This window comes from Orbicella franksi, chromosome 3 (genome assembly GCF_964199315.1).
Source record: "Orbicella franksi chromosome 3, jaOrbFran1.1, whole genome shotgun sequence".
NCBI lineage: Eukaryota > Metazoa > Cnidaria > Anthozoa > Scleractinia > Merulinidae > Orbicella > Orbicella franksi.
The window spans coordinates 17,363,945-17,388,129 of NC_138147.1; the positions used below are offsets into that span (position 1 = coordinate 17,363,945).

The window sequence follows — 24,185 nt, forward strand, 5'->3', positions numbered from 1 at the left end:
CATGTTGCGCACTGATGGGTTTTAAAACTTTGAATAAAAATTTCACTTTTTTCTGTATTTTAATGGATTCCTTGGCTGATAAAAAGAAATTTGATAGCGCCATCTACCTTTGAAATGTTAGTAATTCTATAAAGAACTAAAATAAGTGAAGATTCTGAACAACCCCGGGGTCTCTGATTAAAATTTTCTTCTTGTTCCCATTTTTTTAAAGAGACTACAATTCGGCTGTCTTGAGAATTCCACAGGGCTTGTCAGTTTGGGTAGAAGAATCACCTTGACCCAGACGCCATTCATGGTAAATAGTTTGACACGTCTTAATTTATTTGTATAGTTTTAATACTCTCATAAATTAATGTATATTTCTAAAAGTTCAAGCGTACTCCTTTCTAAAACAAGCAATATGTATGCTTTCGGTTCGACCTTGTTGAGCTGCGTCGTTGCTGTACTTTGCGACGGCGATTAGCCGCGACAATTATTATTATTATTATTATTATTATATGTTGCCTAGTACGCCGACTGTCATCCCTTTCACGGGCAAAACGCAATCCTAGGAGAGACGTTATGTACTGGAGAAATGTAGTGTATCAATTAGCTATCATGAGCTTATATGGGCCGTGCGGGGGCGAATTACGCCGTTACAAGCTCGCTCTTTATTATTAGCTAAAGAAAACAATAGATAAAAAACGAATTAAATATAAATGCCAGATCAACGAATGTACCAGGGTATACACAACCATTTACAGCTAGCTATGTGCAGCTGCTGTACTGAATTGGGCAATGCTGCGTTATATTTCTCCATACACAACGTACTGATTGCAATTCGTGACATCTAGAAAAATACCTACTCGTTGAAAGCAAATGAAAAAATCCCCAAATTGATTGTTTTTTGACATGACAGGACAGCTTTATGAAACGTTACCGACCTGATCTCAGGAATACGTTTTCCTCAATTATAGCTTTTAGAAGATTTCCGGTGAAAACTGACTTGAAAATTCACAAAACATGCACATCGTACATCATCAAGTGCGTGGGGCAAATCAAGCAAGTTACATATCTGTAATTTTCACTTTTATGATTGTACAGAAAGTCGCGAGAAATAAATGACTGTATCTCTTTTATTTCCTGATGAATTAGCGACTTGTTGAAGACGCCACGTTTACGGACGTCTCTCGTTTTGAAGTTCCCGGACCGTGGACTTCTCCCAGGTCACGGTCAGTTGATTCCGGTGAAGCACCACACACGGACGACCAGACAGGCTTCGCCTTTTTTCTCTAGCCACGTAACTCGAAAACTGATTAACCCCGGCGAAATGTATATCACCCGGAAAAGGGGGGGAGGGGGGTGTACTTCTAGAAAAATCGCGTGCCCGTATCCGAAAACCCTTACCCTATTTAAGACAAAACCATGTGATTTTCTCAACCCTATTTAGTCTATTTATGAACTGACCAAAAATTTGAAGGAAAAGAAGAGAAACCTATTTAAAACCTGACCTTTAAATCAACACCCCGTTTTACACCTGTCTTATAATTAGCTCCCTAATTGAGAGCGATGTTAACGTTTAAGGCATTGCAAAGGGCTTTTGTTGATGTTCTTATCGATAATGATGAAAAGAAGTAGCATCTTATAAAACGCATACCTAATTCAAGACTGGAGTGCAAAAACCATAACCTATTTGTTCTATTTGAGACCAAAATGGTCAAAATTGATACTCTATTTGATACGCCATATAAGTGAGTACCCCCTAGGGGGGAGGAGGTATAGCGAGGCCTATGAAGAAGGCAAAAGAAGACTAAGAAAATGCAATGTGGGATTCTTTGGGTTCAGAGAAGGAGGCGGAGCTGGACTTTTTAAAGTTTTCGTGGGTATGGTAGAGATCTGCCCATAGAGGGTCTGGGGCGAGATTAACTGATAGCTGATGGTCAAATGTCAGCCGAGATTGACGTGTTTTGCTGATCACTAAGCTGTGAAACACCGCCCAAAATTTAGGACATTTAGGTATTCATGAGTCACGACTGCTGAGATTCCATCATTCCAGCGCTCCATACTAGAAAGCATAACGATATCAAACGCAAGACGAGTCTGAAGATCTTCTTAGAAGTCTAAAAAATAGAACGGAGCCGTAGCCCGACAAGTGACATTCCCACTCCGTCCTGCTGCGGTCATGGTAATTTTCTCATTTGAGAGGTTACCAAGCTTTACGTTCTTCTAACGGTTGTCTAGATCTTAGCGAACTTTTCGAGATCAAATGGAAGAGAAAGCATCCTGTAGAGTGTTATCTATTCAAAGTCACGTTGTATCAGGATATGTAGGAAACGACTCGGCGACATTTCCACTTCAGGCATTAACGGTAACTGAATAAGTGTGATTAATTACAAATGTAATCTTACGTTACACTTGTACTGCGTTACAGTACAGTATGGGGCCCAGTTCTCGGCCATAAAAAACGTAAACTTGTATTTCTTACCTTGGAATAGCCGCAAGGACTTAAAATTTCACGCATAACTAGCTTTAGCATTCAGTTTACACGTGTAGAGCTATCGACTGCTCAACGCTGTTTTCTCCCGAGTAATAACGAAAATGGAGGCTTCGTTCGTGGGCCCAGTTATCGGCCAGCGGGCCCAGTTCTCGGCCACGAAAGAGTGCACGCGATTCCTCAGAATAAACAACGCTTTATTACCATTTTTTGTTGTTAAATCACTTATAAGGCTTGTGTTTTGATATTTCGATCACAAATTATCCTTAAGGAGCTTTGTTTCATGTTAAAAAGGAAGTTTTTTGCACACCTAGTTTTTCTCTTAAGTTTAGTCAAGCGAGGCTAAAAGAGGGTTGGGTATTACAAACAGGGTTAAGGCAGAGCTCATAGTTTTCGGCATGCCACTCCATTACAGCTTTATTTTTACAACTGACTTGACACGAATACTCCACACAAAACTATGAGCGCTTTTAGTTTTGAAGGCGAGCAGGGTGGCCGAGAATAGGCAAATAAGCAAAAGTACTAAGGAAATATTGAGAAGAGAATTTAGGTCAAAGAATTAAACAGGCCAGGAAAAGTTTATATTTAACAGATAGCTTTATCACTCTACATCCTTTATGCCAAGAATTGGCTCATTTGGGCTTTCAAGACGGACAAAATATAAACTTGAATTAAACCATGTAATTCGAGTAGCCGTAAACAAACACGTTTTCGGGAAAACCAAATTCACCTACCTTCGCGTCACCTCAAAGTGCTCACAGAAAAACTTGGCGGGACGAAACAAAACTTGGCAGAATGGAAGACAAGGAATCAAGCTACCTTTGTAAACAATTGGTTTTTATTCAGATTCATTTGTGGCGTGAAAAATAAACACTGAACAAAAAGTGGCTGAGAACTGGGCCCCACACTGTACACCATGTGTATTGTGCTTAAAGAAAACAATAGCCACAATACACTTACATCAGGCAAACTGATCATTATTAGAACAACTTTTGATTTTACTGAAGTTGTTGGCTTGTTTCCTTCGAAAGTGCACGTGAAAATATCCTACCCCCTAAAGAATTTCGAGACAAGTATTTGGGCTAAACTCCAGAATACCTGGCCACTTTAGCATCTCATTGAATAAGAATAGCAACTATTGTTATATACCTTGTTCTTCAAAGCACACTGGCACATGTAATTAAAGTGGCCAGGTATTCTGAATTTCTGACTTTAAAGGTGAAATTTGATTTCACTAGGTGTTACAACTGGATGTGTACTTGAAAATAAATAGACTGCAGTCTGTTTTTCTATCGAAATTCAGCAGGGGTTATGAGGCAAGACGCTTTAGCCTAAAGGGGAATGGGACCAGACATGGGTGCGGCACACACAAGAAGAATTTTTGTCTCACCTTCTTCCCTACTCGACCACGGGCATATCACCCTTTTGCATTCACAATCACCAAACACTCATCTTAGTGACCCTTAGAGAAAAAACTGCCTGCCAGCAGTCTAGAAAGTAATAGAAAAACAAGACTTTCTCAAAATAGACAATACAGTCAAACCTCCTGTAAGGGACCACCCAAAATGTTCAAGCCTAGATGGTTGCTTACGGTTGCTGGTCACATATGGTAACTGCAGAGACTTACCCCATGTTTTAAACATTTTATTCATGTGAAAAGTCAATTTTGAGAAAATATTCAGTACTTACCATTGAGAAATTTCCGTTTCTCGTACTAGCAAGGAATGCAATAATGTTACAACATTTTATTATCCAATTTCTGCCCTATTATCTGTCAAGTAGTGACTTACGGAAGGTTAAGAACAAAAGAAAATTTCAAACTGTTAGCTCTAAAAGTGTCAGTGGTTGCTTACAAGAGGTGGTCGCTTACAAGAGGTTCCAACTGTAGTCATTTGACTCGGAAACTTTCAGTATTTTGGAAAACTGGTCACTCCGGAGAGGTGGTCACTTATGAGAGGTGGCCGCAACTGGAGGTTCCACTGTATCTAATTAGATGGCAGTCTTAAGTGTCGGATAAATGGCTATGAACACAAAATAATAAAAACTGATCTTTCCCTAAAGCTGTGAGAGACAGACCTGGTAACTGTGTCTGAATTATGATACAAGGGTTATCAATCAAAGTCAAATTTCCCGGCCCTGGGACCCAATCCCACAATCAAAAGTCCAACTGGAGGAATGGTCCTAGGCAACAAATTCCCACCTCTTGCCTGCATCCCTCTTGTGGGATAACATTGGTACTTGGTCTTAATCCCTTTCTTTAACACTTTCTCAAAAATGCACACCATCAGATGCTCATTGACTGACTAGTGATTATAGATATTATTTTGTGATTGGTTGTGATAACATGACTAAGACAGCTGAGAAAAGCAATGCCTAAAATCAGCCAATCAGTGCTGGTGGAATCCCAGGGGGAACTCCCATATAAAAAAGACGGGGTTCCATGTGAGAAATTTTGAAAAAAAACCCTAAGAGGTACCAAGATACTCTTTTGTGGACGTGGCTTGAAATTTATTCCACCCCTAAGTGGTACCAAATCTAAAACAACACATTATATATCCTGTCACATTTTTTCAGCTCAATACCCTAAAAGGTACTGCAAAAGCTCCTGCTGTGGACCTTTTAAGGCTAAACGCCCTAAGAGGTACTAAAACCTTTTTTTTTAACTCTTTAAAGGTAGGACAAGTACCCCTGTCCTTTTTCCATGGGAGTCCCTCCCGGGGTGCAATGTTCTATACTGTGAGATATTTATGAACACTGACACTCGGTACATGGCTTGGTGGAGGAATAACAGTTTTTCTGAAACCAACAAAGTGTTTGGATCTAGAGAGGTCTCCTTGGAAAACATTTTAAAATAATTTTGTGAACTTTATTTAGCTAATTGGAGTGATGTTTACAGTGTAGGCTAACTAGGTTAACTGGAGCACTATTAAAGCTAACGTTGTAAACCATAGAGCTATTACGTCATTTTGCCCTTTTGTGTTTTAAACATGCCCATGAGAGTTAAATACTCTTAGTCGCTTATAAAAATGCTGCAGAAACATGAATTAACTCTGACAGTATAGGATGCTTGTGCGACACAGACTTCCCTGTGCCCTAACACTAAAATAAATTAAAATCACTTAGGGGAATTGTGGGAGGTGCGGCGGCCTCATGGTTAGTGCCCTTGACTCTGGAGCAGGCGGCCTGGGTTTGAGCCCTGGCTGGGGACATTGTGTTGTGTTCTTGGGCAGGACACTTTACTCTCACAGTGCCTCTCTCCACCCAGGTGTATAAAATGGGCACTGGCGAATTTAATGCTGGGGGTAACCCTGCGATGGACTAGCATCCCATCCAGGGGGGAGTAGAAATACTCCTAGTCAGTTCATTAATCATGCTATTAAAACCGGGATAAGCTCCAGCCTGATGAGCCACTTGGCTTGTATGCAGACTTTACCTTACTCAGGGGAATTGTTATTTTAGTGTTAAGAGTGAGGAGACTTTCTTACTTATTGTTGTTATTTTCAGGTTCTTGGTTTTGATGTTGACACGATCAATTCGGTTCAACTCTCTAACCACACTGGTTTGTTTGACTAGACCTTTTAACTATTTTTTAAACTTTGTATGATAATGGCAAGAAGAACAACCATAAAAGACCAACATTTATTTATATTTTGCAATTATAATTATTATTAGCATAACTGAGTGATCAACTGACGCAGCAAAACCTGTGTCCATTTTGTTAATATAACTGCTGCTTCATTGTGCCTTTTTTTACAAAATGTTTTATTTGATTAGTGCAGTGATTGGTTAAGTACATGAGAATTTCTTAAGAGAGTCATTGCCTTATACCGTCTCGCACAATCAGTTTTAACCAGCTAGGTCTTACAAGTTTTTGTAAAATTTAATCTTGCTGAAAATATAAACCATCGGTGTGCTATGGTTTTTTGGGGCTTCACTCATCTCCATGCATTCTTGACCAGGTTCATTATTTAATGTGGTCCCTGGTAACTTAGCGTCATACTTCACAAAAAATTGTGATATTAGCAAAATTTGTTCTTATTCTGTAGTTTGTTGGTTTGTTTCTAGGATATGAACATGTTCAAGGTCAAGTTTTGGATGCTAAGGAACTCAAAGTCTTGTTTGAAGGACTTAGGCTGAACAATTTACACCATTTCTCTCACCTTCTGACAGGTAGAATTATAATATATCATAACATAATAAGTGCCAGCAAGTGTGTATTAGAACTTCCAGGAGTAGACATTTCTACCCTAATTTATGATCACTTTGGTTACCTGTCAGATTCAGAATTGTTTATAAGATTTTAATAATTACTTTTAAGGCCATACATGGCCAGGTACCGGACTATATTTGTAATCTTATTCGTGTTAAAAATCCCTCCCGGTATGGTCTACGCTCTAATTCTCAAGTTTTATTAGTACCACCATCCACAAAAACGAAGAAAACACTTGGTGACAGGGCATTTACTGCTGCTGCACCATTACTTTGGAACAAATTGCCGTGTGCAATGACAGATGAGGACAATTTTAACCATTTTAAGTCCAAACTAAAGACATTTTTATTTAGAAAAGCGTTTGAATAGCTCTTGATGTTTTATATACATTTTTACTAGATCCCTTGTTTTTAATATTTTAATTTTTAGCTCGCTACCTTAGCCTAATGTACATAATTATTGTAAATAATTAGTTTTAAATTTATCACACTATTCATAGCATATCGTTTAATTTATATTACTCATATGGTTTGTTAGGCGCATTTGATCATATTCACATGTTAATTTGCACCTTAGAAATATTAAATATTATTATTATTATTATTATTATTATTATTATTATTATCACTTTGTATGCCGATGACAGAATTTGTATTCTTGTAATGTCTGCGGTGACTGGCAAATTCCAAAATGAGACGAAACAAAACGAGCTCTAGGCGTGTCGTGACAAACTAGTGGGTGGGACTACTTTACAGGTTGTCTCCAAGGGTAGACAAGTAAACCACGGAAAACCAAAGTTGACGGTTATCGGCGATTTATTGCATCAACATAAACGATCGTAAACTGAAATAACAATATGTAATGAATTTCTATCAATTTAGCGGAAAAGTTGCGTAACAAATAGTCAAAACTTACACGAGACAAACTAATGATTTGGAATCGATAACATAACGAAATTGAATAACAATACATCAAAAAATAGCCAATGTAAATACTACGCTAAGATACTAAATAAGATTCGATCACAGAAGTACACAACAAAAGGAACTAATTAACAGCTCAATGCTTTCGAGCCTAAAAGGTGGGCGTTCACTCTAGTAATGTTCAGAACACTTTCTAATTTAGACAATTATAAATCAATTAACATTGTACAAATGTTCCTTTGTATTCCTTCACCTATAGCTATAAAAAACGTAACCTAATCAAAATGACAAAGGTACTCACATATCGGTCCCGCTTGAGCCAAGGGTTAGGAAATCAAAAAGCATCAAGAGGTTGACAAGACCACGCGAGATGGAAAGAAAAACTACTTTAAAGGGACGCTATCTCAGCTTTTATATGCGCGTGGTGATGCTTAAAGGTCCGATTACAAAACCAATAAAAAAGAAGTAAACATTGTAACTATGTTCGTAACTAAGATAAAGAGACAATTAATAACTAATCAAAATTGACCTTTGTCTAGTGTCCTTAACAATTCTATTTGTTAAGTCTTAGGTATCTTCAAGGTAGTCCTTTACATAAGCCCTATCGGCTTCCCTGGGCTTCCTTGCCTTATACATTGTTATTTTTTAAATATTTATTAATGGAACAAAATAAACAAACAAACAAACAAGCCCTCATTTTAACGTACTTGATGCAGAAGGGTTACATGATTACTGGTGATTACTGAGAATAAATGGAATGCAGCACAGAGAACACTAAGTCTTGGTCGCATAACAGTGCTAATAAGGTCTTCGAAGCATGTTGTCTTCCTCTTGATGCAGGACCTAAAGGTTCATGACCCTTATGAATACTTCCAGAAGAGAATGAGAGAGCATGTTTGTAGGTGCCTTATTTTCATGACATATTTTTCATTCCTTTTTTTCAGGTTATGTAGGTTCTAAATCATTTTTAGAGGAGGTACTGCAAGTTGTACATCAGCTAAGAAAAGCCAATCCCAACTTAGTGTTTGGTATGTAAAAGGATGCTCTTTGTGCTATAGTTGAACATGGACTTGGCTTGATGCAAAGTTTACCATGAGTGATTATCTCTCTTGAAAGTGAACACATTTTTTGGTACCAAAGAAGTCTACTTACATAATAATTGTCCACTGCATTTGCTCTCATTATATCCATTGAAATTGAGTTAACAGTTGTTTATTTATTTTTTAAGTTTGTGATCCTGTCATGGGAGATGCAGGCAAATTTGTGAGTAAAAAAATTTCAACTTTTACCTCACAGTAATTGATTCATGTTTTAATATCAGTCATCCAGCTTTTATGGAGGGAGACATGGGGATATGCAGTGTTGCGGTGTTGATGTTTTTTTAATGGGGTGATGTGGTGAATAAAATCTCAACTTGCAGTGTTGTGGTGATCTCAAACCCTACGGTGTGCAATGTTTGTGTTTTTCACACTGCGGTGTTCAGTGAAATGAAATTGTTTGCAGCGCTGGCCAGGGTTTTTTTATTTGCCTTTCTCAAACCTAAATTTGACCTAAATTTAGCATGTAAACTTCGTTAATCCATGCTAATTTATGACAAACACGTACCATTGAGGTTAATAATTTGTAACAAAATACAGACCATAACTTTCTAGTCAATCTTCAATATGCTTCAGCAGCCAATCCAAAGCTGTTTTCATTTATACGTAACTTGACAAGTAACTCGACCTCTGCCACCCGAAGCTCAGTGTTTGGTAGACACGTGGAGGAGCGAGGACAGAAACAATCCTGAAAATTCTGGAAACGCCAAGGCCGAATATAATGTAATATTGACTGTGCAGTTTTTTTCTACGAAAAAAGGAAAGGGTGGTGAAAACTACCGGCCACAAAATATGTTCAGATGTTGCATGGGCAGGGAAGAAAGAAGGCTTTCTAAGCTAAGGAAGCTTTGTAAATTACACACGTTTACTATTTTTTTCCTTTTGCTATTCAGCTTCATCTATAGGTCATTCTGATACCAGTCTATACCTGCTCCAAGGTCCTGCGACTTTCTTGACCTTCCATTTTTTCAAACGATCATCGATATTGAACGCAAACACAGCTAGCTCCGGAAAGCAATACTTTCAGTCAAGATAGGGCTTCAGTCAGAGGGTTTATACACCAAGAAAAGTGAGCGAAGTAAAAGAAGAGAGGGATCTGGAGGTAAAAGCCATCTCTCGAGGCTCCTCTCTTTTTTCTTTGTCCGCTTCCTAGTTTCGTGCAAGGTTTCTTCACAACAGCAAGAAAACTGATTTACAGGCATCAGAAGTATCGACATATGTGCAATGAAAAGCGTTGTGATGTGTTTATTTTGTGAAAAACTGTTGAGGTGTAAAAGTATTATTTTAAGTGTAGATGAACGAATCATGGTGCTAAAAATATGTGTTGCAGTGATGGTGTTTCGTTGACTTTTCTTGCGGTGATGCGGTGTTCGTTAATTTTTTTTGCAGTGTTGTGGTGTTCATACCCTCCCCATGTCCCCCTCTTTATGCCCATGGAAAGTTTGGAAGGCATGAAAGAAGCATAAGAGTTGTTTGAGAAGTAGCCAAGATCAACTCTAGCTTCTTGATTGCTCTTCAGTATTATAACTCAGTGATGCACAGCTAAAAGCATGAATCAACTTTATTGTGTGATAACGTTGCCAATGGATTATGATGCTAAACTAGGGTATAGCCAGGGTATAATTTACGATTATCATTTATGAACCCAAGTTATAGACCTAAGGGTTTATGGAAACTTTTCAAAGATAAAACTTCTCTGCTAAGGCCAAAGCAGTCCTAACAGCCAGAGCTTGTCCCAGTGTCCATAATGTGACTAGAATTATTATGACTAACTCCGCGAGCAGGCAAGATGAACCAAATGTTGTTCTGTGATTGGCTAAGCAAACAGGCCAAATGGGCCCATCTTGTCTTGCCTGCTGTAACCCATGAGAAAATGGTGTCCAGCATGCCTTATAATGAATCTTTTATTGACCAAGCTTCTTTGGTTGACTTTATTAGCGTCAAATTGTCTTGTTTTTGCATGTTTATAGACTGAAGTTCATAAGGCTAACCATTAGGTGACTATGCAGCACATATAGGATAGCTTTTTTGCAAAAATTTGAGTTCTCCCAAAGTCACTTGTGTAGTGCTTACAAGTGCACTTCCAGAAAAATTACATCTACATGCGCACCCCATTTAAGTTCACTGAAAACTCTGAACAGATGAAGGGGAGTCTCAGAATTCCAAAATTGTTTCGCACAGTATGAAGCTAACTGAAAATTCCAGAGGGAATGAAAATCACTAAACGACTCCACTGGGGGTATTGATATTTTCTTGAACAGCATATTCCATACTCTTTACATTTGTCATGCTAATTCCACTTAGTTTATGAAACATTCTAATTAACATTTCTTTACTCTTTGTATCAGTATGTTCCTGAAGAGTTAATGCCAGTGTACAGAGATCAGTCGCTTCCAATGGCTGATATTATAACACCAAATCAATTTGAAGCAGAGTGAGTAACTTGAAAACAGGGGTTTCATTAAGGGCCAGACACCAGGGAAATTGAGGATGATTAATTGTGTGACTGGTTTGGCCATCTAGAGAAATGTTTTTTTTTCTTGTAGAGAAGTTCAGTTCAAAAAGGTTTGTCTCCCTGTGAAAACCAATTACCTTCCTAATGAAGACGTTAATGAAACCACGGTGAAAAACCAGATGGGCTCAATTTATTATTATCCAGCCTGTTAGTCACACAAATAATCTCTTCCCTGTAGCCATGAGCAATGCTGAATCATGAAACCCAGAACTAGGGCAAGCTTTATTGAAGAAAGAATTAATCTACATTTTGATGTTCAAAAAAGCAAAGAGTCTCTAACTTGTTTCTTTGGAGTTTGTCCTGGTGAAAACACCGACACACCAAAACAAAAATTACTGAGTTGTAGAAATACTCTTTAAAGTTTTGGAAAACTGTGACTTTCCACAGCATTTCTCACCCTCTTAAACTTCCCCTTGTGTTTCTCAAACTTGGGAGAAATGAGAAACCTGATGGAACTAATTAGAAATAGACTGATGTCATATCAACTGATCATGACCTTTGACCATTACCCCAACATTTGGTTTATAAATTAACATAATTTGTGTGAGCTTTTTTTTTTAATAGGCTTTTAAGTGGTGTGAAGATAACCAATGAAAGTGAAGCTTTTAAGGTAACATTCGGTACCTTACAAAAAAACAACCAGGCCCAGTTCAGACATTGTACTGCTACTGCCATGCCAAACTTAATTGCATAAATTTAGCTTTGACTGTTGCATGGCAGAAATACAACTCTGATGCAAACATCTTGCCAGAGTTACACCAAATTCAGGGATTTTAATGGAGCCAAGTAACAAGTCTCCTTGTAACTCCCTGTGGAATCCCTGTGGGAACACAGTCCCCCCAAATACCTAAAAATAAATTATAAATTGTTTGGTGCTGCACTTGCTCCGTACTGCCACAACATTAGGCCAATATTCCCCAGTATAACCCTCGCTCTTGGTTAGTAAGAGATTATTATTTTAGTCAAATTTGAATTTTGGCTTGATTCTCGTGGAAGTTTAATACAAACAGAGAAATCAAAATTCTCATTAATGGGTATTTCATAACTGACTTCGTTTAAAAGAAAAATCTTGAGGAGTTAGTGTTGCTTTTTAACAGTTCTTTTATCAATTTACTTCTATGCTGTTTCTTCATGTGAAGGCAATGAAAATACTACATGAAAGGGGCACAAAGACAGTGGTAATAACCAGCTCAGAGCTGGGTGACAGCAAAACACTCATAGCCCTTGGCAGCTCACTGAATGGTCAGTGTTGTTGATCTTGTTATTGCTCTTTTTATTTCTTTGTCTCACTGAAGAACCTTTACTCTGAGGCTCAGATTAACCCTAAGTTTTAAGAACATCCCTAGTCCAGTATTGGCCCTCTCTCCGTCATGCAATGCCATGCTCCCGAGAGAGGGCGAGAAGTGGACTAACATGCCCCAGGCTGAGAATCACCTGAGGAAGTTTATTTTATCAATTTTGTAAACAACGGTATGAACTCTGCTAACATACAAAAACCTGAGTCTATACAGTATAGTAACCAAATAGTTTTAGGAGCATACTTGTGCATAAACCTTGAGCTTGTCTTATTAAATGGTTCATTGTAGAAACATTCGGTTTTATGTGCCCTAATAAGTTTGTTGTCAACCCGGCATTGATTCATTGAAGTGTTAGCTTGCGTAGCAGGCGAAAAACGACGGAGATGGGAAGGGGGAGCGAGAGCGGGGGTAGAAGGAGCGCAGGCTATTGAAGTGCCAGAAATGGTAAGAACATTCCAGGCTCAAATGGCGAAAAAAAAAACAAAAGCTAAGAGAGTTCAACCTCAATCCAAAAATTAGACCTCCTTACAAAAAAAGGAGTGTACAAGTCAACACAATTTAAAGGCTCTGTTCGGGTTTGATTGTGTCACCTTGATTTTGTTTAGCTCGTGTGGGAACACGTTATTGCTATGTTTTGGTCATTCCTTTGCCAGCCTTAAATGAAAAAATTGTAATGACGTTTGTTTGCTCTTTGACCAAGGTACAAAGAGATGCATTAGGATGGAGATTCCCAAAGTAGACGCCATATTTACCGGCACTGGAGACTTGTTTGCCAGCTTACTTCTTGCGTGGCTCTACAGACACCCTGACGATCTAGCCCTGGCTTGTGAGGCCACGGTATCAACAGTGCAAGCTGTGTTAACGAGGACTTTGGCTCACGCTCAACGTAAGTCAAGTGAAATGTGAAACATCCTAAGGCTTTCATGAACAATGCAGGCATATAAGCACCGTATAGGGGCTTTGTCTCTACTCAAACCCACGCAAGAGAAGCTTATCATGAATGACACCACAACAGGTTAGGGGCGGATCCAGCAGTTTTCAAGGGGGGTGGGGTTGGTAATTTGGGGCTGCAGAATCAATAGGGAATGTTCCTAAAGTGTTGCAATTTGAGAATTGGAACCTAAGTGAAAACGGTTTCACCAGAAACACGAGCAATGCCACAAAATAGAAATCAGTAATGAGGTATCTGTCCGGAGAGTTCGCCTTTATTTTTGCCATAATATTCACAACCCTTTTCAAACTTCTTGTGTTTTGCTTCCCCCACCCCCTCCCTAAATCGGCCCCTTCAGGTGTACCCAAAGACTTTATTGTCAAATGAATATTTTGGCTTGAAAGGTGGCCTAGTAAAAGAAAGAACATAGTTAGCCGTACCTTTCCTAAACTGAAATACCTCGTTTGAAATGTATCCAAGCAAACTGGGGTTCTAGTAAACGCGTGTTTCGGGGTGCATGTGAGTTCAAAGTACGGAACTTGATATAGTGAAAGGGTCATTTTGCAATTTATGTGCGTTGGCTGTTGAGCTGGCGTTACATGTCTTCGCTACACAGTGCTGACGAGCCCCAAGAAGGGCGAAACAGCTGTCCACTGTTGCGATCCTACTTTATCGGTTCTTGTCATGTTGGTGTCTCGAAACGTTTTTCACGTAGTATCAGTCTTGCAGTTTATTGTTTGTCTTCATACATTTTTTGGCTGATCAGATCTCTTGTAGATCCTAAGTTGGCAGCGTTTATCGTATGCGGTCCCTTGCAGTTTCTGGTTTCTCATCTAGTAATGTGCCCGGACCCCTCCCATTTTAAGGGGGAGGGTTGTCGTCTCGCTTGGTAGTGGTGTAAATCACTAATTTTGGTCTAACTTAGGGTGTTCATGACGAAACGCCCTTATTTTTGGCCGTCAAAGAATCTATTAGGGTGCACTCGAAGAAATTATAATAAAAAACGTTGTAATTTTGTTTTTAAGTAGTATCTTTTAGGGGTAAAATAGAGCTCGAGAGAGGCCCAGGCTGGTCTCCTTTAAGAGTTTACACCTTTTGCTGTTCATTTACAGGAAATATCCATTCATTCGGGTCCAAATTTGTTTCATTATGGTCAATATACTCTCATTAACACCAGTATGACCTTCATTTACGCGTAGGGAACGTTCAAGAATAACACTTGAAAATGTCTTAACATTCAAAATCATCAAAAGATAAACAATACCTTCCTTTGACATTCATTGGCTGTAAATGTATTTTCATTTTCGTCGAAATAAAATTCGTTGTCACGAAACGACAACCATTTACACTTTTGGACATTCCTTTTTCAACAAAAGACTTTCAATTACAGAATTTGCATGAGCACTCACAATCAAGTGCATTATTATACAACCACATCCATGAAGGCGACAATCTTACGTGCGGTGAGACAAACATTACAGCCGTAATAAAATTTATTTTTGGAAGAGAGAATATCAAATTTGCTGAACGATTTATCCCTCAATTGCCTCATTATTGATGCATCGTGGCAAATATGTTTGCATGAAACGATACCATTGTCCACATTTAGGCCCTGATTATTCTTTCGCTGTGTTCAAATGGGATTCTATTTCTTCGTGGCATTTGTGGTGAAATCTAACTGTCACTTTATCACATGTATACTGTAGTGCGCCCTCTGAGTTGTACGCCAAAGGTTCGTAAGAGGCTGAATTTACATCTGCAAGGGGAGGATTGTGAAAATACGATTAAAAAAAGGTACATACGGTCCCTAGTTCTATAATCAAATTTTCGAGGAAAATTGGGCACGATATCTCTGTTCAAAAGAACTACGCTAATGAGCTATTGTTTTCTCTTAATGTTAGGTGAAAACACGGTAATGTCTGTCTCAACGTACTAAAGATTGTCACCTTCACGGATATGGTTGTATAATAATGCAATTGATTGTGAGTGCTCATGGAAATTCTGGTACTGAAAGTCTTTTGTTGAAAAAGGATTGTCCAAAAGTGTACATGATTGTCGTTTCGTGACAACGAATTTTATTTCGACAAAAATGACAATACATTTACAGCCAATGAATGTCAAAGGAAGGTATTGTTTATCTTTTGATGATTTTGAATGTTAATACATATGCAAGTGTTATTCTTGAACGTTCCTTACGCGCAAATGAAGGTCATATTGGTGTAAATGAGAGTATATTAACCTTAATGAAACAAATTTGGACACAAATGAATGGATATTTTCTGTAAATGAACAGCAAAAGGTGTAATTCAATATTTCCGACGAGCACCCCCAACTTTTTCATATAGGTGTCCCTGGGGATAATCTGCCCTCTTAGCTCCGATTAACACTCTAAACAATTTTGCTGCCAAGTAATCACGCTATACAAATGTGTTGCGTCAGTTAGGGATTTCATAAATTACCTCGTGTGTACATTAATGAATTAAAGTTGTTTAACGCACTCCAGATTGTACGGGAGGCTTTCTGTCGACTTTAATCTAACGGGTAGTACGCCTTTTTCTATTTTCATTATCTATTTTTTTTGTCTTTAGGACTAGCTGGCGAGGGAAACAGACCGACACCTGGACAAATTGAACTACGTCTGGTTCAGAGTCTTGATGATATTAGGAATCCAAACATAACATTCAAAGCTCAAGTAGTTTCAGATTGATCAAGGGTTGAATGTAGGGACAGGTATCTGTAGGATGTAGTTTTGCTCAGAAATTTAATAAATGATCAGTTTTAAATCAAGAGAACTTATTAGTAAGACCAAAAATGTGATTTTTTTATTTAGTGTGGTTAGCTAAGAGAATTCAGTCAGATTGTATAGTGTTTGGTCAGGGAATAAGTTTTTCGTTTACATGTAAGCTTTGCTGTTTCGGTCGGTGGGTAGAAGCACTTGGGAGTTTACAAGGAAAATGAATTTTTTTTAAGCCCGGGGCAAACGTTCTCACAGCAAATATATCCGGCATTCTCCTGCCGTGGTAACTTTGTTGGGCCTTTTTGCACAATGTTTTGTTGGAAACTTGATTTGAATCAAACTTTCATCTAACATGTCCTAGCAGGGTAATCAAATAGTTGCGATAATTGGGACCTTTTCTTACGGCTTTAGATTAAAGATCAGCTGATGGTCTGAACAGCGGCTTGAAGGTATGCATTTCCTCCATCTTTTGGATAGTATAGAGAAGACAAATCGATAGCGAACAAAAATGCTTCTCGCTCGCTAACGTTCGATCGCCAACTGGCCATCTTCGCGCTCGTTCTGGATGATTCCTCAAGAGTGAACGTTTGAAATGTAAACAGCAGCTCTGACGACTTAGCTATTTGTAATCGAACGACAGTTCAGCCTGAAAAGTTTTTACTACATGGAACTTGCTGGAGATTTCAAGATTCATCGCACACGAGTATTTCGTTGTACTTGCTCGTTGTTAGTGTACATATCAAAGAATAAACCATGCACCTGAACTGAAGAAAAACAACAGAAACAAATATTTAAGCTGCTGCATAGAAAAGCTAGCAAATATTTTGACGCCTCCACGTATTATTTTAGTTATTTTCATTACATTTTCCCAGGTACATACTAACCTTTCGTTATAAGTTCTTCGATACAAAAAAAAAAACATGGGAGTAAGTGAAATAAGTGATTTGAGTGAGACTGTTTGAATTGCATGCTAGTATGACGTTTCTTTAATAACATCAATCTTAATTAGTATCTGTTATTCGGTGAAAAGTAAAGTACTCGCGAAAAATCTGTGTAATAAAACGTAATTTTGTAGTCTTGTTTTTGCCTGGTTGCCTTCTGTTTGAAAAAGACATCTATGTTTCATTTACTCCAAATTCTAACGTGTCGCATTCTCTGTTGACTTTACGAAATGGTTAATTTGTTACCTTACCCCTTTTTGTAAACATTAATCTTAGTCTTTCTTAAAGCCTTGAATCTGATTGGTTCCCTAATTGTTGACTTTTATCGCTGATTGATTAAAGGAACTATGTCACGGATTTTAGCCAAATTTAGACGTAACGAAATGGCCGCCAAATTGAGTGAAATACAAAAATAACCACTTAAAACAGTGAAGGAATATTTCAATGACACAACAAATACAGAAGAAGGAACAGATGCACAGAAATCAAGGAAGAATAAAACGTACAGTGATATGGGCGTTTGATAAACTATTAGGCTGATGACTTATCAAAGTTAATCTCGTTTGTTTGGCAGCTAAATAATGCCAGAGAGACATATTTGTTTTTCTAGTGAAGCTTTGTTGTTTTCATTTAGATCCAAAGATGTAATAAGTTTGAGGGAGTAGTTGTCAAAAGCTAATTGTAGTAATAAAATAGCCGAGACTTAACTCAGCCGTGACAGAGCACCTTTAAGATTCTGGTCTTTTGACTGCTTTCCTCAGAAGAAACTCAGAAAACTCTAGCACAGAGTCTATGATACATACTGATTCTTCCCAATAATAATAATAATAATAATAATAATAATAATAATAATAATAATAATAATAATAATAATAATAATAATAATAATAATAATAATAATGTAAAGCTCTACATGGAAGATACCCAAAGAGAATAAAGGAGGCAGATGTTGACCACCACAAAACCAACCAGTGGCTCAAAAGCAGTGGACTGAAGGCAGAAACGGAAGGATTCATAATCGCAGCCCAAGACCAAAGCCTAGCTACCAGATCATACCACGCCAGCATTATCAAAGACGGTACTAGCACCCTATGCAGGATGTGTAACAAATACGACGAAACAATTGACCATATCGTGTCTGGGTGTCCTGAACTTGCGAAAACAGAATATACCCACAGACACGATAAAGCAGCCGCGTATATACATTGGAAAGTCTGTCACAACTATAATATAAAGACATCAGAAAAGTGGTATGACCATGAGCCGCAAACAGTTACCGAAAACGAGGATGTCACGATATTATGGGACATGCCAATACACACAGACAGGAAAATAACAGCCAACAGACCCGATATAGTGATTAAAGACCACAAAACGAAAACCTGTAAATTTATTGACATGGCAGTACCATCAGACAGAAACACATCCGTGAAAGTCAGTGAAAAACTATCCAAATATAAGGACTTGGAAATCGAAACAAGCCGAATGTGGGGCATGAGAACGGAAACGATACCAGTTATCATTGGAGCACTTGGAGCTATCAAAAAGGGACTAGAAACTTATCTTGGAAGAATTCCCGGCCAATTAAGCATCAGTGAACTACAAAAGATAACCTTGCTAGGTACAGCGCACATTTTGAGGAGGGTGCTATCAAGCTAAAAACTGGCTATCCCCTAGTGCCCCAGGACCATGGTTTGGTCTCGGCCCTAAGGACTCTAAGCAAACATTACGTGAGGACGATAATAATAATAATAATAATAATAATAATAATAATAATAATAATAATAATAATAATAATAATAATAATAATAATAATAATAATAATAATAATAATAATAATAATAATAACAATAACAATAATAATATAATAAACCCAACCCAGGGGTAATGTTTTCCTAACCTCTCTTTAACATTTAACACTAGAGACGGAGCACTCTTCGGAGTCAAAACTTATCCGAGCGTAAAATAGAATAATTGACGGATGTTTTGTCTGATTTCATTCGCCTGAACGAACAATCAAACAAAATTTACCTGCTTTCAAGGAAGAGTGCTAGCAGAAGAAAAAGAATAGTCCGAATTGCAGTGTGCGAACCTAATAGATGCCTGAAATTCAGGCTAGAAAAAGGGTCGAAAAAGTGAAGAATTGTTTTTTTATGCTGGGTAGCTAGTAGAACGAATGTATGACGTGGGAGATGAGAGAGCGGAAGAAATAAACAATTTTCAGGCTGGTTTTCGGCATAGTAATTGTTAGCAGGAAATGACGCGTCCCACGCATGTACTCCTCCATCACGTGCTCACATTTCGGACAGTTTTCAGTCATGTCGGCAATCTTCTGCAATGCCCCTCCCCGATAAGTAAGCGTGACACCGCGAAATATTCGCCAAGTCATTCTCGGCGCGCAATGCATCCCGGGTCAAGGCCAGCTGGCATATAAACAACACGAAGGTGCGACAAGTGTACTGAACTCAGAAGAAGAAAAACAGGCGTAAAAGTCTACAAGCGTACCACAGAGATTTTGATACACGAAAGAAAATGGTTGTGGCTCGAGCTGTAGATCGTATCGAAAAGTCCCGGCAGATGAGAGAAGGCGGTGGATTTTTAGTTCGTAGACCCATCGGGGACCGCATCGATCAGTGCGACCCGTTCTTGATGTTGGATCATTTAGGACCGGTAGTTTATGGACCAGGAGAGGCTGTTGGGGCACCTGATCACCCTCATCGAGGATTCGAGACCGTTTCATATCTTATTGATGGTAAGGCATAACCTGACACTTTTTAAAGACCGGTCGAAATTGTCGCGTGACCGGAGCGTGTAAATTCGATTTGTGTCACAACTTGCAACTTGGCAACCAAAATTAACAGGAATAACTTTCATATCTTTCTTTAAAAAGAAAAATACCATAAAATGCTCTTTTCGATCGCAAGTTTGTGGCAAAAAAGTAGTTTTTAATATTTTGATTGAAGTATTAAATTCAGGTTGACTGGTTCAAAAAGCAAATCACAGAAGCGCAAAGGTTTACTTTAAAATATAATTTGTATCTTCGAGATCTATTTTTTTTTTTAGTTTAAGGCTCCTCCTAGAAAACTGTTATCTACCAAAGTTTGAAAGGTGAGAGGTTGTTTTCTTTGACGAAACGGTTTTTGTTGACATTTGTTTAAACATCCGAAACATAGGTCCGTAATGCATACAAGTGCCCACCACCACTCAAAATTTCTTTGAAAACCGACAAGTCGCCATTCTTGCATTAACTTTTGACATAGGCATTCTTATTCTAAATCTGGAATATCAGGGATTTGTCAAAAGTGTATTTTCTTCCTCATACAGTAAAGTTAAAGGTGATCCAATTTTCCCCAGTTTATTTGTTTGGACAGATATAAGTACGCAATATGTGAAAACTGCAAAACAACTGAATGATCTTTGATTACTCAGTCTGAAGCCATCTAACTCTCTTATCTTGTTTTTTTCTAGGTGAGATAAAACACCAAGACAGTGCTGGAAACAGTGGTGTTTTAAAAGAAGGCTGGGTTCAGTGGATGACGGCAGGGTCCGGTGTTGTTCACAGCGAAATGCCGTCAGATGAATTTTTGAAGAGAGGTGGGAAATCAGAGGGTTTTCAGCTCTGGGTAAACTTACCAGCAAAAGACAAGATGATCAAACCACGATACCAGGATACTGATACTAAGAAAATTCCTGTAGTCAGCAGCCCAGGTAAGATTTGCCAAGTTTGATTCTGTCTGTGGAGAATCTATGATAAACAATTGAAAATAATTGTGATTGTTGATTGTTTTGACTGGGATGATGTTCACTTATTAAATTTGGAAACTATCACAGCTTTTTTGGCAAAAACATTTCACTGGAAGGAATGAGGTCTGTTTTCCTGCGACCTCCTATCTTTCCCTAAACTTGATCAGTGCCTAGGTGGTACGCAGGGCTTCCAGGGCTTCAGTGATTCTTTACCACTCACTCTGGTGGACAGCCATTTGGTGGGTCTCCTCCCAACTCTTCCATCACAGCTTCTTATTCCTTTCCTTTCAGCCATTCTAGTCTTGAACACTCCTCCTACCCATTGGAAGCTAAGTCAGTGCTCTTCTAGGATTGTTGCCAGGCTGCATATGGTCAATCCATTGCCAACCTTCAGCCAATCAATAAGTGAATGCTTAAACTTCAAACAGAACAAGTTTCTAGCATGCCTGGAGCAAATATTATTGAAACACTAAGCTGCTCTGGATGGGCAGAATTTTGCCAAGATTTTAACATAAGTGGAAATGAAATAATATTCTGTTTAAAACAAAAATTTACATTAAATTTTTTTAGATAATGGCTATATTTACGTCACATTTCTTCGTTCATTTTGTAGACGGAAAGACCAAAGTCAAGGTCATTGCAGGAGAGAGCCTGGGGGCTAAAGCTGTGATAGACACACGAACACCAATAATGTTCCTGGACATTCATGTGCAGGCTGGTGGAACGTTTGTCCAGGATGTTCCAGAAGAATTCAATGGATTTGCATATGTCTGGAGAGGCGCTGGCTCATTTACAGAGGAAAGAATCTCTGTGGAGATGGGAATGGTGAGTAAACAAATCCTTCACACACCAAGTTCAATACTAACTTTAATTATATAAAAATTACGGAGGTGCTCGTTGCACCTTTTAGAGGTTAAAACCTGGTTTTGGTACCTCTTAGGTACCTTTTAGGGTATTATAAGCCGAAAAAATTATGAGGGGAGATAATGTGTTGTTTTAGAATTGGTATCTCCTAGGGGTGAACATTTCAAGCCACGCCCACAAAACAGGATCTTGGTACCTCTTAGGAGTTCTTTCCAATGAGCAACCCTGTCCTTTTTATACAGGATTTCCCCCCAAGGTGCAGAGTCACTGTGTTATGTTTTTGAGCATGAGACAGCTTTGTACTTTAATGTGGCTCAAATAGTAAAACTCTCGTGAGACACCTGGGCTCTAGTGTGCACTTCAGTGTGAGGCATCACACAACCACCCGAGAGGTCGTGAGACAGCGTGCGAAATTTAAAGTTTGCAAAACTCAAAACAAGCATGGCAGCACAAGGCCTGCTTCGTAAAACTTTGTTTCCACCAAGTTTGGTAAGCTGTTTGCGTTATCAGTTATTTTTACCTTCCAAAACATCCATCCTTCAGGCAATTTCTATATTCGTGTTTATTCGCGTGGGAATTGCAGGCCTTACTGATCAGCGGACCGCCTTCACACATGTGCAAGGGGCGATCTTGCAAAGTCGAGATTTTAATTTGTGCGTACAATGCACGTGAAAAATACCTTATCCACGAAGCTAATATCTCAAAAACTGATCCAGTGACCCTACTTTTTTAATGCAAAAAAATATTCAAATGCAAAAGCGGAATGCATGGGTGAAAAATGTTTATAGAAAAAAACTGTGGAGTGGAATTTCTCCAACCTGGAAATTTCCATTTATTTTTAATTTAAGAAATATCTACTCCACAAAATTTTTTATTATGATTTTGCCTGTTTCTTCTTCTGAGTGTAATAAAAAGATTTTTATAAAAAAAATATGGGGTCACTGGCTTAGTTTTTAAGATAAATGTGATTGATGGTAAAAGTGGGTCAAGTTTGTTGCTATACAACAGGGCAGTGCAACCTTAATCTATGACTTAAACACAATGAAAGGTACAGTGGAGAGATACCTTAGAAAAATAGCACAGCCACTCAAAGCAGAACAGTTCCAAGCCTGAAAAATCGCACCTAGTTCTTTAAGTCTCAAAAACACAGAAAACTGTTTTGAGCCACCTTAACACTATCTCTTTTTTCACATTAGTCAAGGGTGCATTCACTTTTAATTAATTACTTGTAACATGTTTATCTGCTCTTTAGGTTGCTGTGCTTGGAAAAGGAAACACTTTTCAAATCAATGCAAGTCCAAGTGAAGACATTCATGTGTTGGTGATAGCAGGAGTGCCATTGAAAGAAGCCGTTGCTCGTCATGGGCCTTTTGTTATGAATACCTGGGAGGAGATTGAGAAGGCCTTTAGTGACTTCCAATCTGGCAAACTTGGCTCCATTGCAGGATCTGAAGAACGTTACGCCAAGACACAGAAAGCAGTTAGTAAACAGAAAGCATCAGGAACATGGAACAAAAAGTAGACTTATATAATATATATAACCATGTTAGCTTAGCTTTGTCAAGACTTTTTTTTAAAAGTCTTTCACTTAATAGCTGGAGTGGACAAACTGCCTGAAATTATTTTGTTTATTATTTATTCAAAAAATATTTTGTCAAGTACTTGAATTGGTTCTTTTGTAGGTTTATTGCAAAAGCCAGACCTCAGTCTTACTTAATTTTGTTTAGTTAGACTGTAACCTTTCCTCAACATATTAAGTAACACAAAATTCCAGGTTTTGTGACCTTGGAGGTCACTACAGACTTAGAGATGTCATCCACGACATTTTTTATGCATGCGTTTTTAGACAAAACCATGCAAAACTATAGTCAAGTTTGTAGATGAAGCTTTAGTGTTAGAGTAATATAGTCATACGTTACGGGTCATAGAAATAAAAGCTTTGGAACACTGATGAACTCTTATCTCTCATGTCTACTGCACTGTTGGGTACAATACTTATCATGTCAGGCAGAATCCAACCCTGCTTATCTCGTCGGTTTTTCAGTGGAGCTCTTGCAATACTTAAGTTTCATTAAATCCTCTTTTACAATTCTGTGCCACATTATTTTTAAGATTGTTAACTTCTATACAAAAACAAAACAAAAGGGATGACAGGACATGTGTTCTGGGAGATGTTGAACAAAATGATCTTGCAGAAAAACAGTCAAAGCAGAACTACATGAAGTCATTGCTCAGCATGGACCATGTATAATTATGAACATAATCAGGGGCATCAAAGAGAAAGTATTGGGGCCAAATAGGCACAAGTTGCTAAGGGAGCTTGGGGACAGATCAAAGCACTTAGTAAACAGAAAGAATTAGAAGATAAAAGTAAACTTCTCAGTATTAACTGTAAGTGTATAATCCACAGGAAGTTATTCAACCACTTTGTGACAATCATTGTAATCATGCA

The 24,185-nt window shown here is 38.3% G+C and overlaps 2 protein-coding genes and 1 pseudogene across 3 annotated transcripts in view; 2 read left to right on the forward strand and 1 right to left on the reverse strand.

Annotated features, from left to right (window-relative positions):
• The window catches only part of LOC145481600 (uncharacterized), a 101,498-nt pseudogene that overhangs the window by 49,306 nt on the left and 28,007 nt on the right, over positions 1–24,185 (reverse strand). The gene's annotated exons all lie outside the window — the stretch shown is intronic.
• Positions 1,770–17,258, forward strand: LOC145481599 (pyridoxal kinase-like). Its single transcript, XM_081460112.1, has 11 exons — positions 1,770–2,347; positions 5,978–6,032; positions 6,539–6,643; positions 8,551–8,634; positions 8,835–8,869; positions 11,052–11,137; positions 11,783–11,828; positions 12,358–12,460; positions 13,217–13,402; positions 16,036–16,177; positions 16,596–17,258. Exons 1-10 carry the CDS (start codon positions 2,246–2,248, stop codon positions 16,152–16,154), a joined length of 921 nt encoding a protein of 306 aa, XP_081316238.1. The 5' UTR covers positions 1,770–2,245; the 3' UTR covers positions 16,155–16,177; positions 16,596–17,258.
• LOC145481590 (uncharacterized) lies at positions 19,216–23,702 on the forward strand. Its single transcript, XM_081460102.1, has 4 exons — positions 19,216–19,877; positions 20,594–20,833; positions 21,483–21,694; positions 22,986–23,702. Exons 1-4 carry the CDS (start codon positions 19,658–19,660, stop codon positions 23,253–23,255), a joined length of 942 nt encoding a protein of 313 aa, XP_081316228.1. The 5' UTR covers positions 19,216–19,657; the 3' UTR covers positions 23,256–23,702.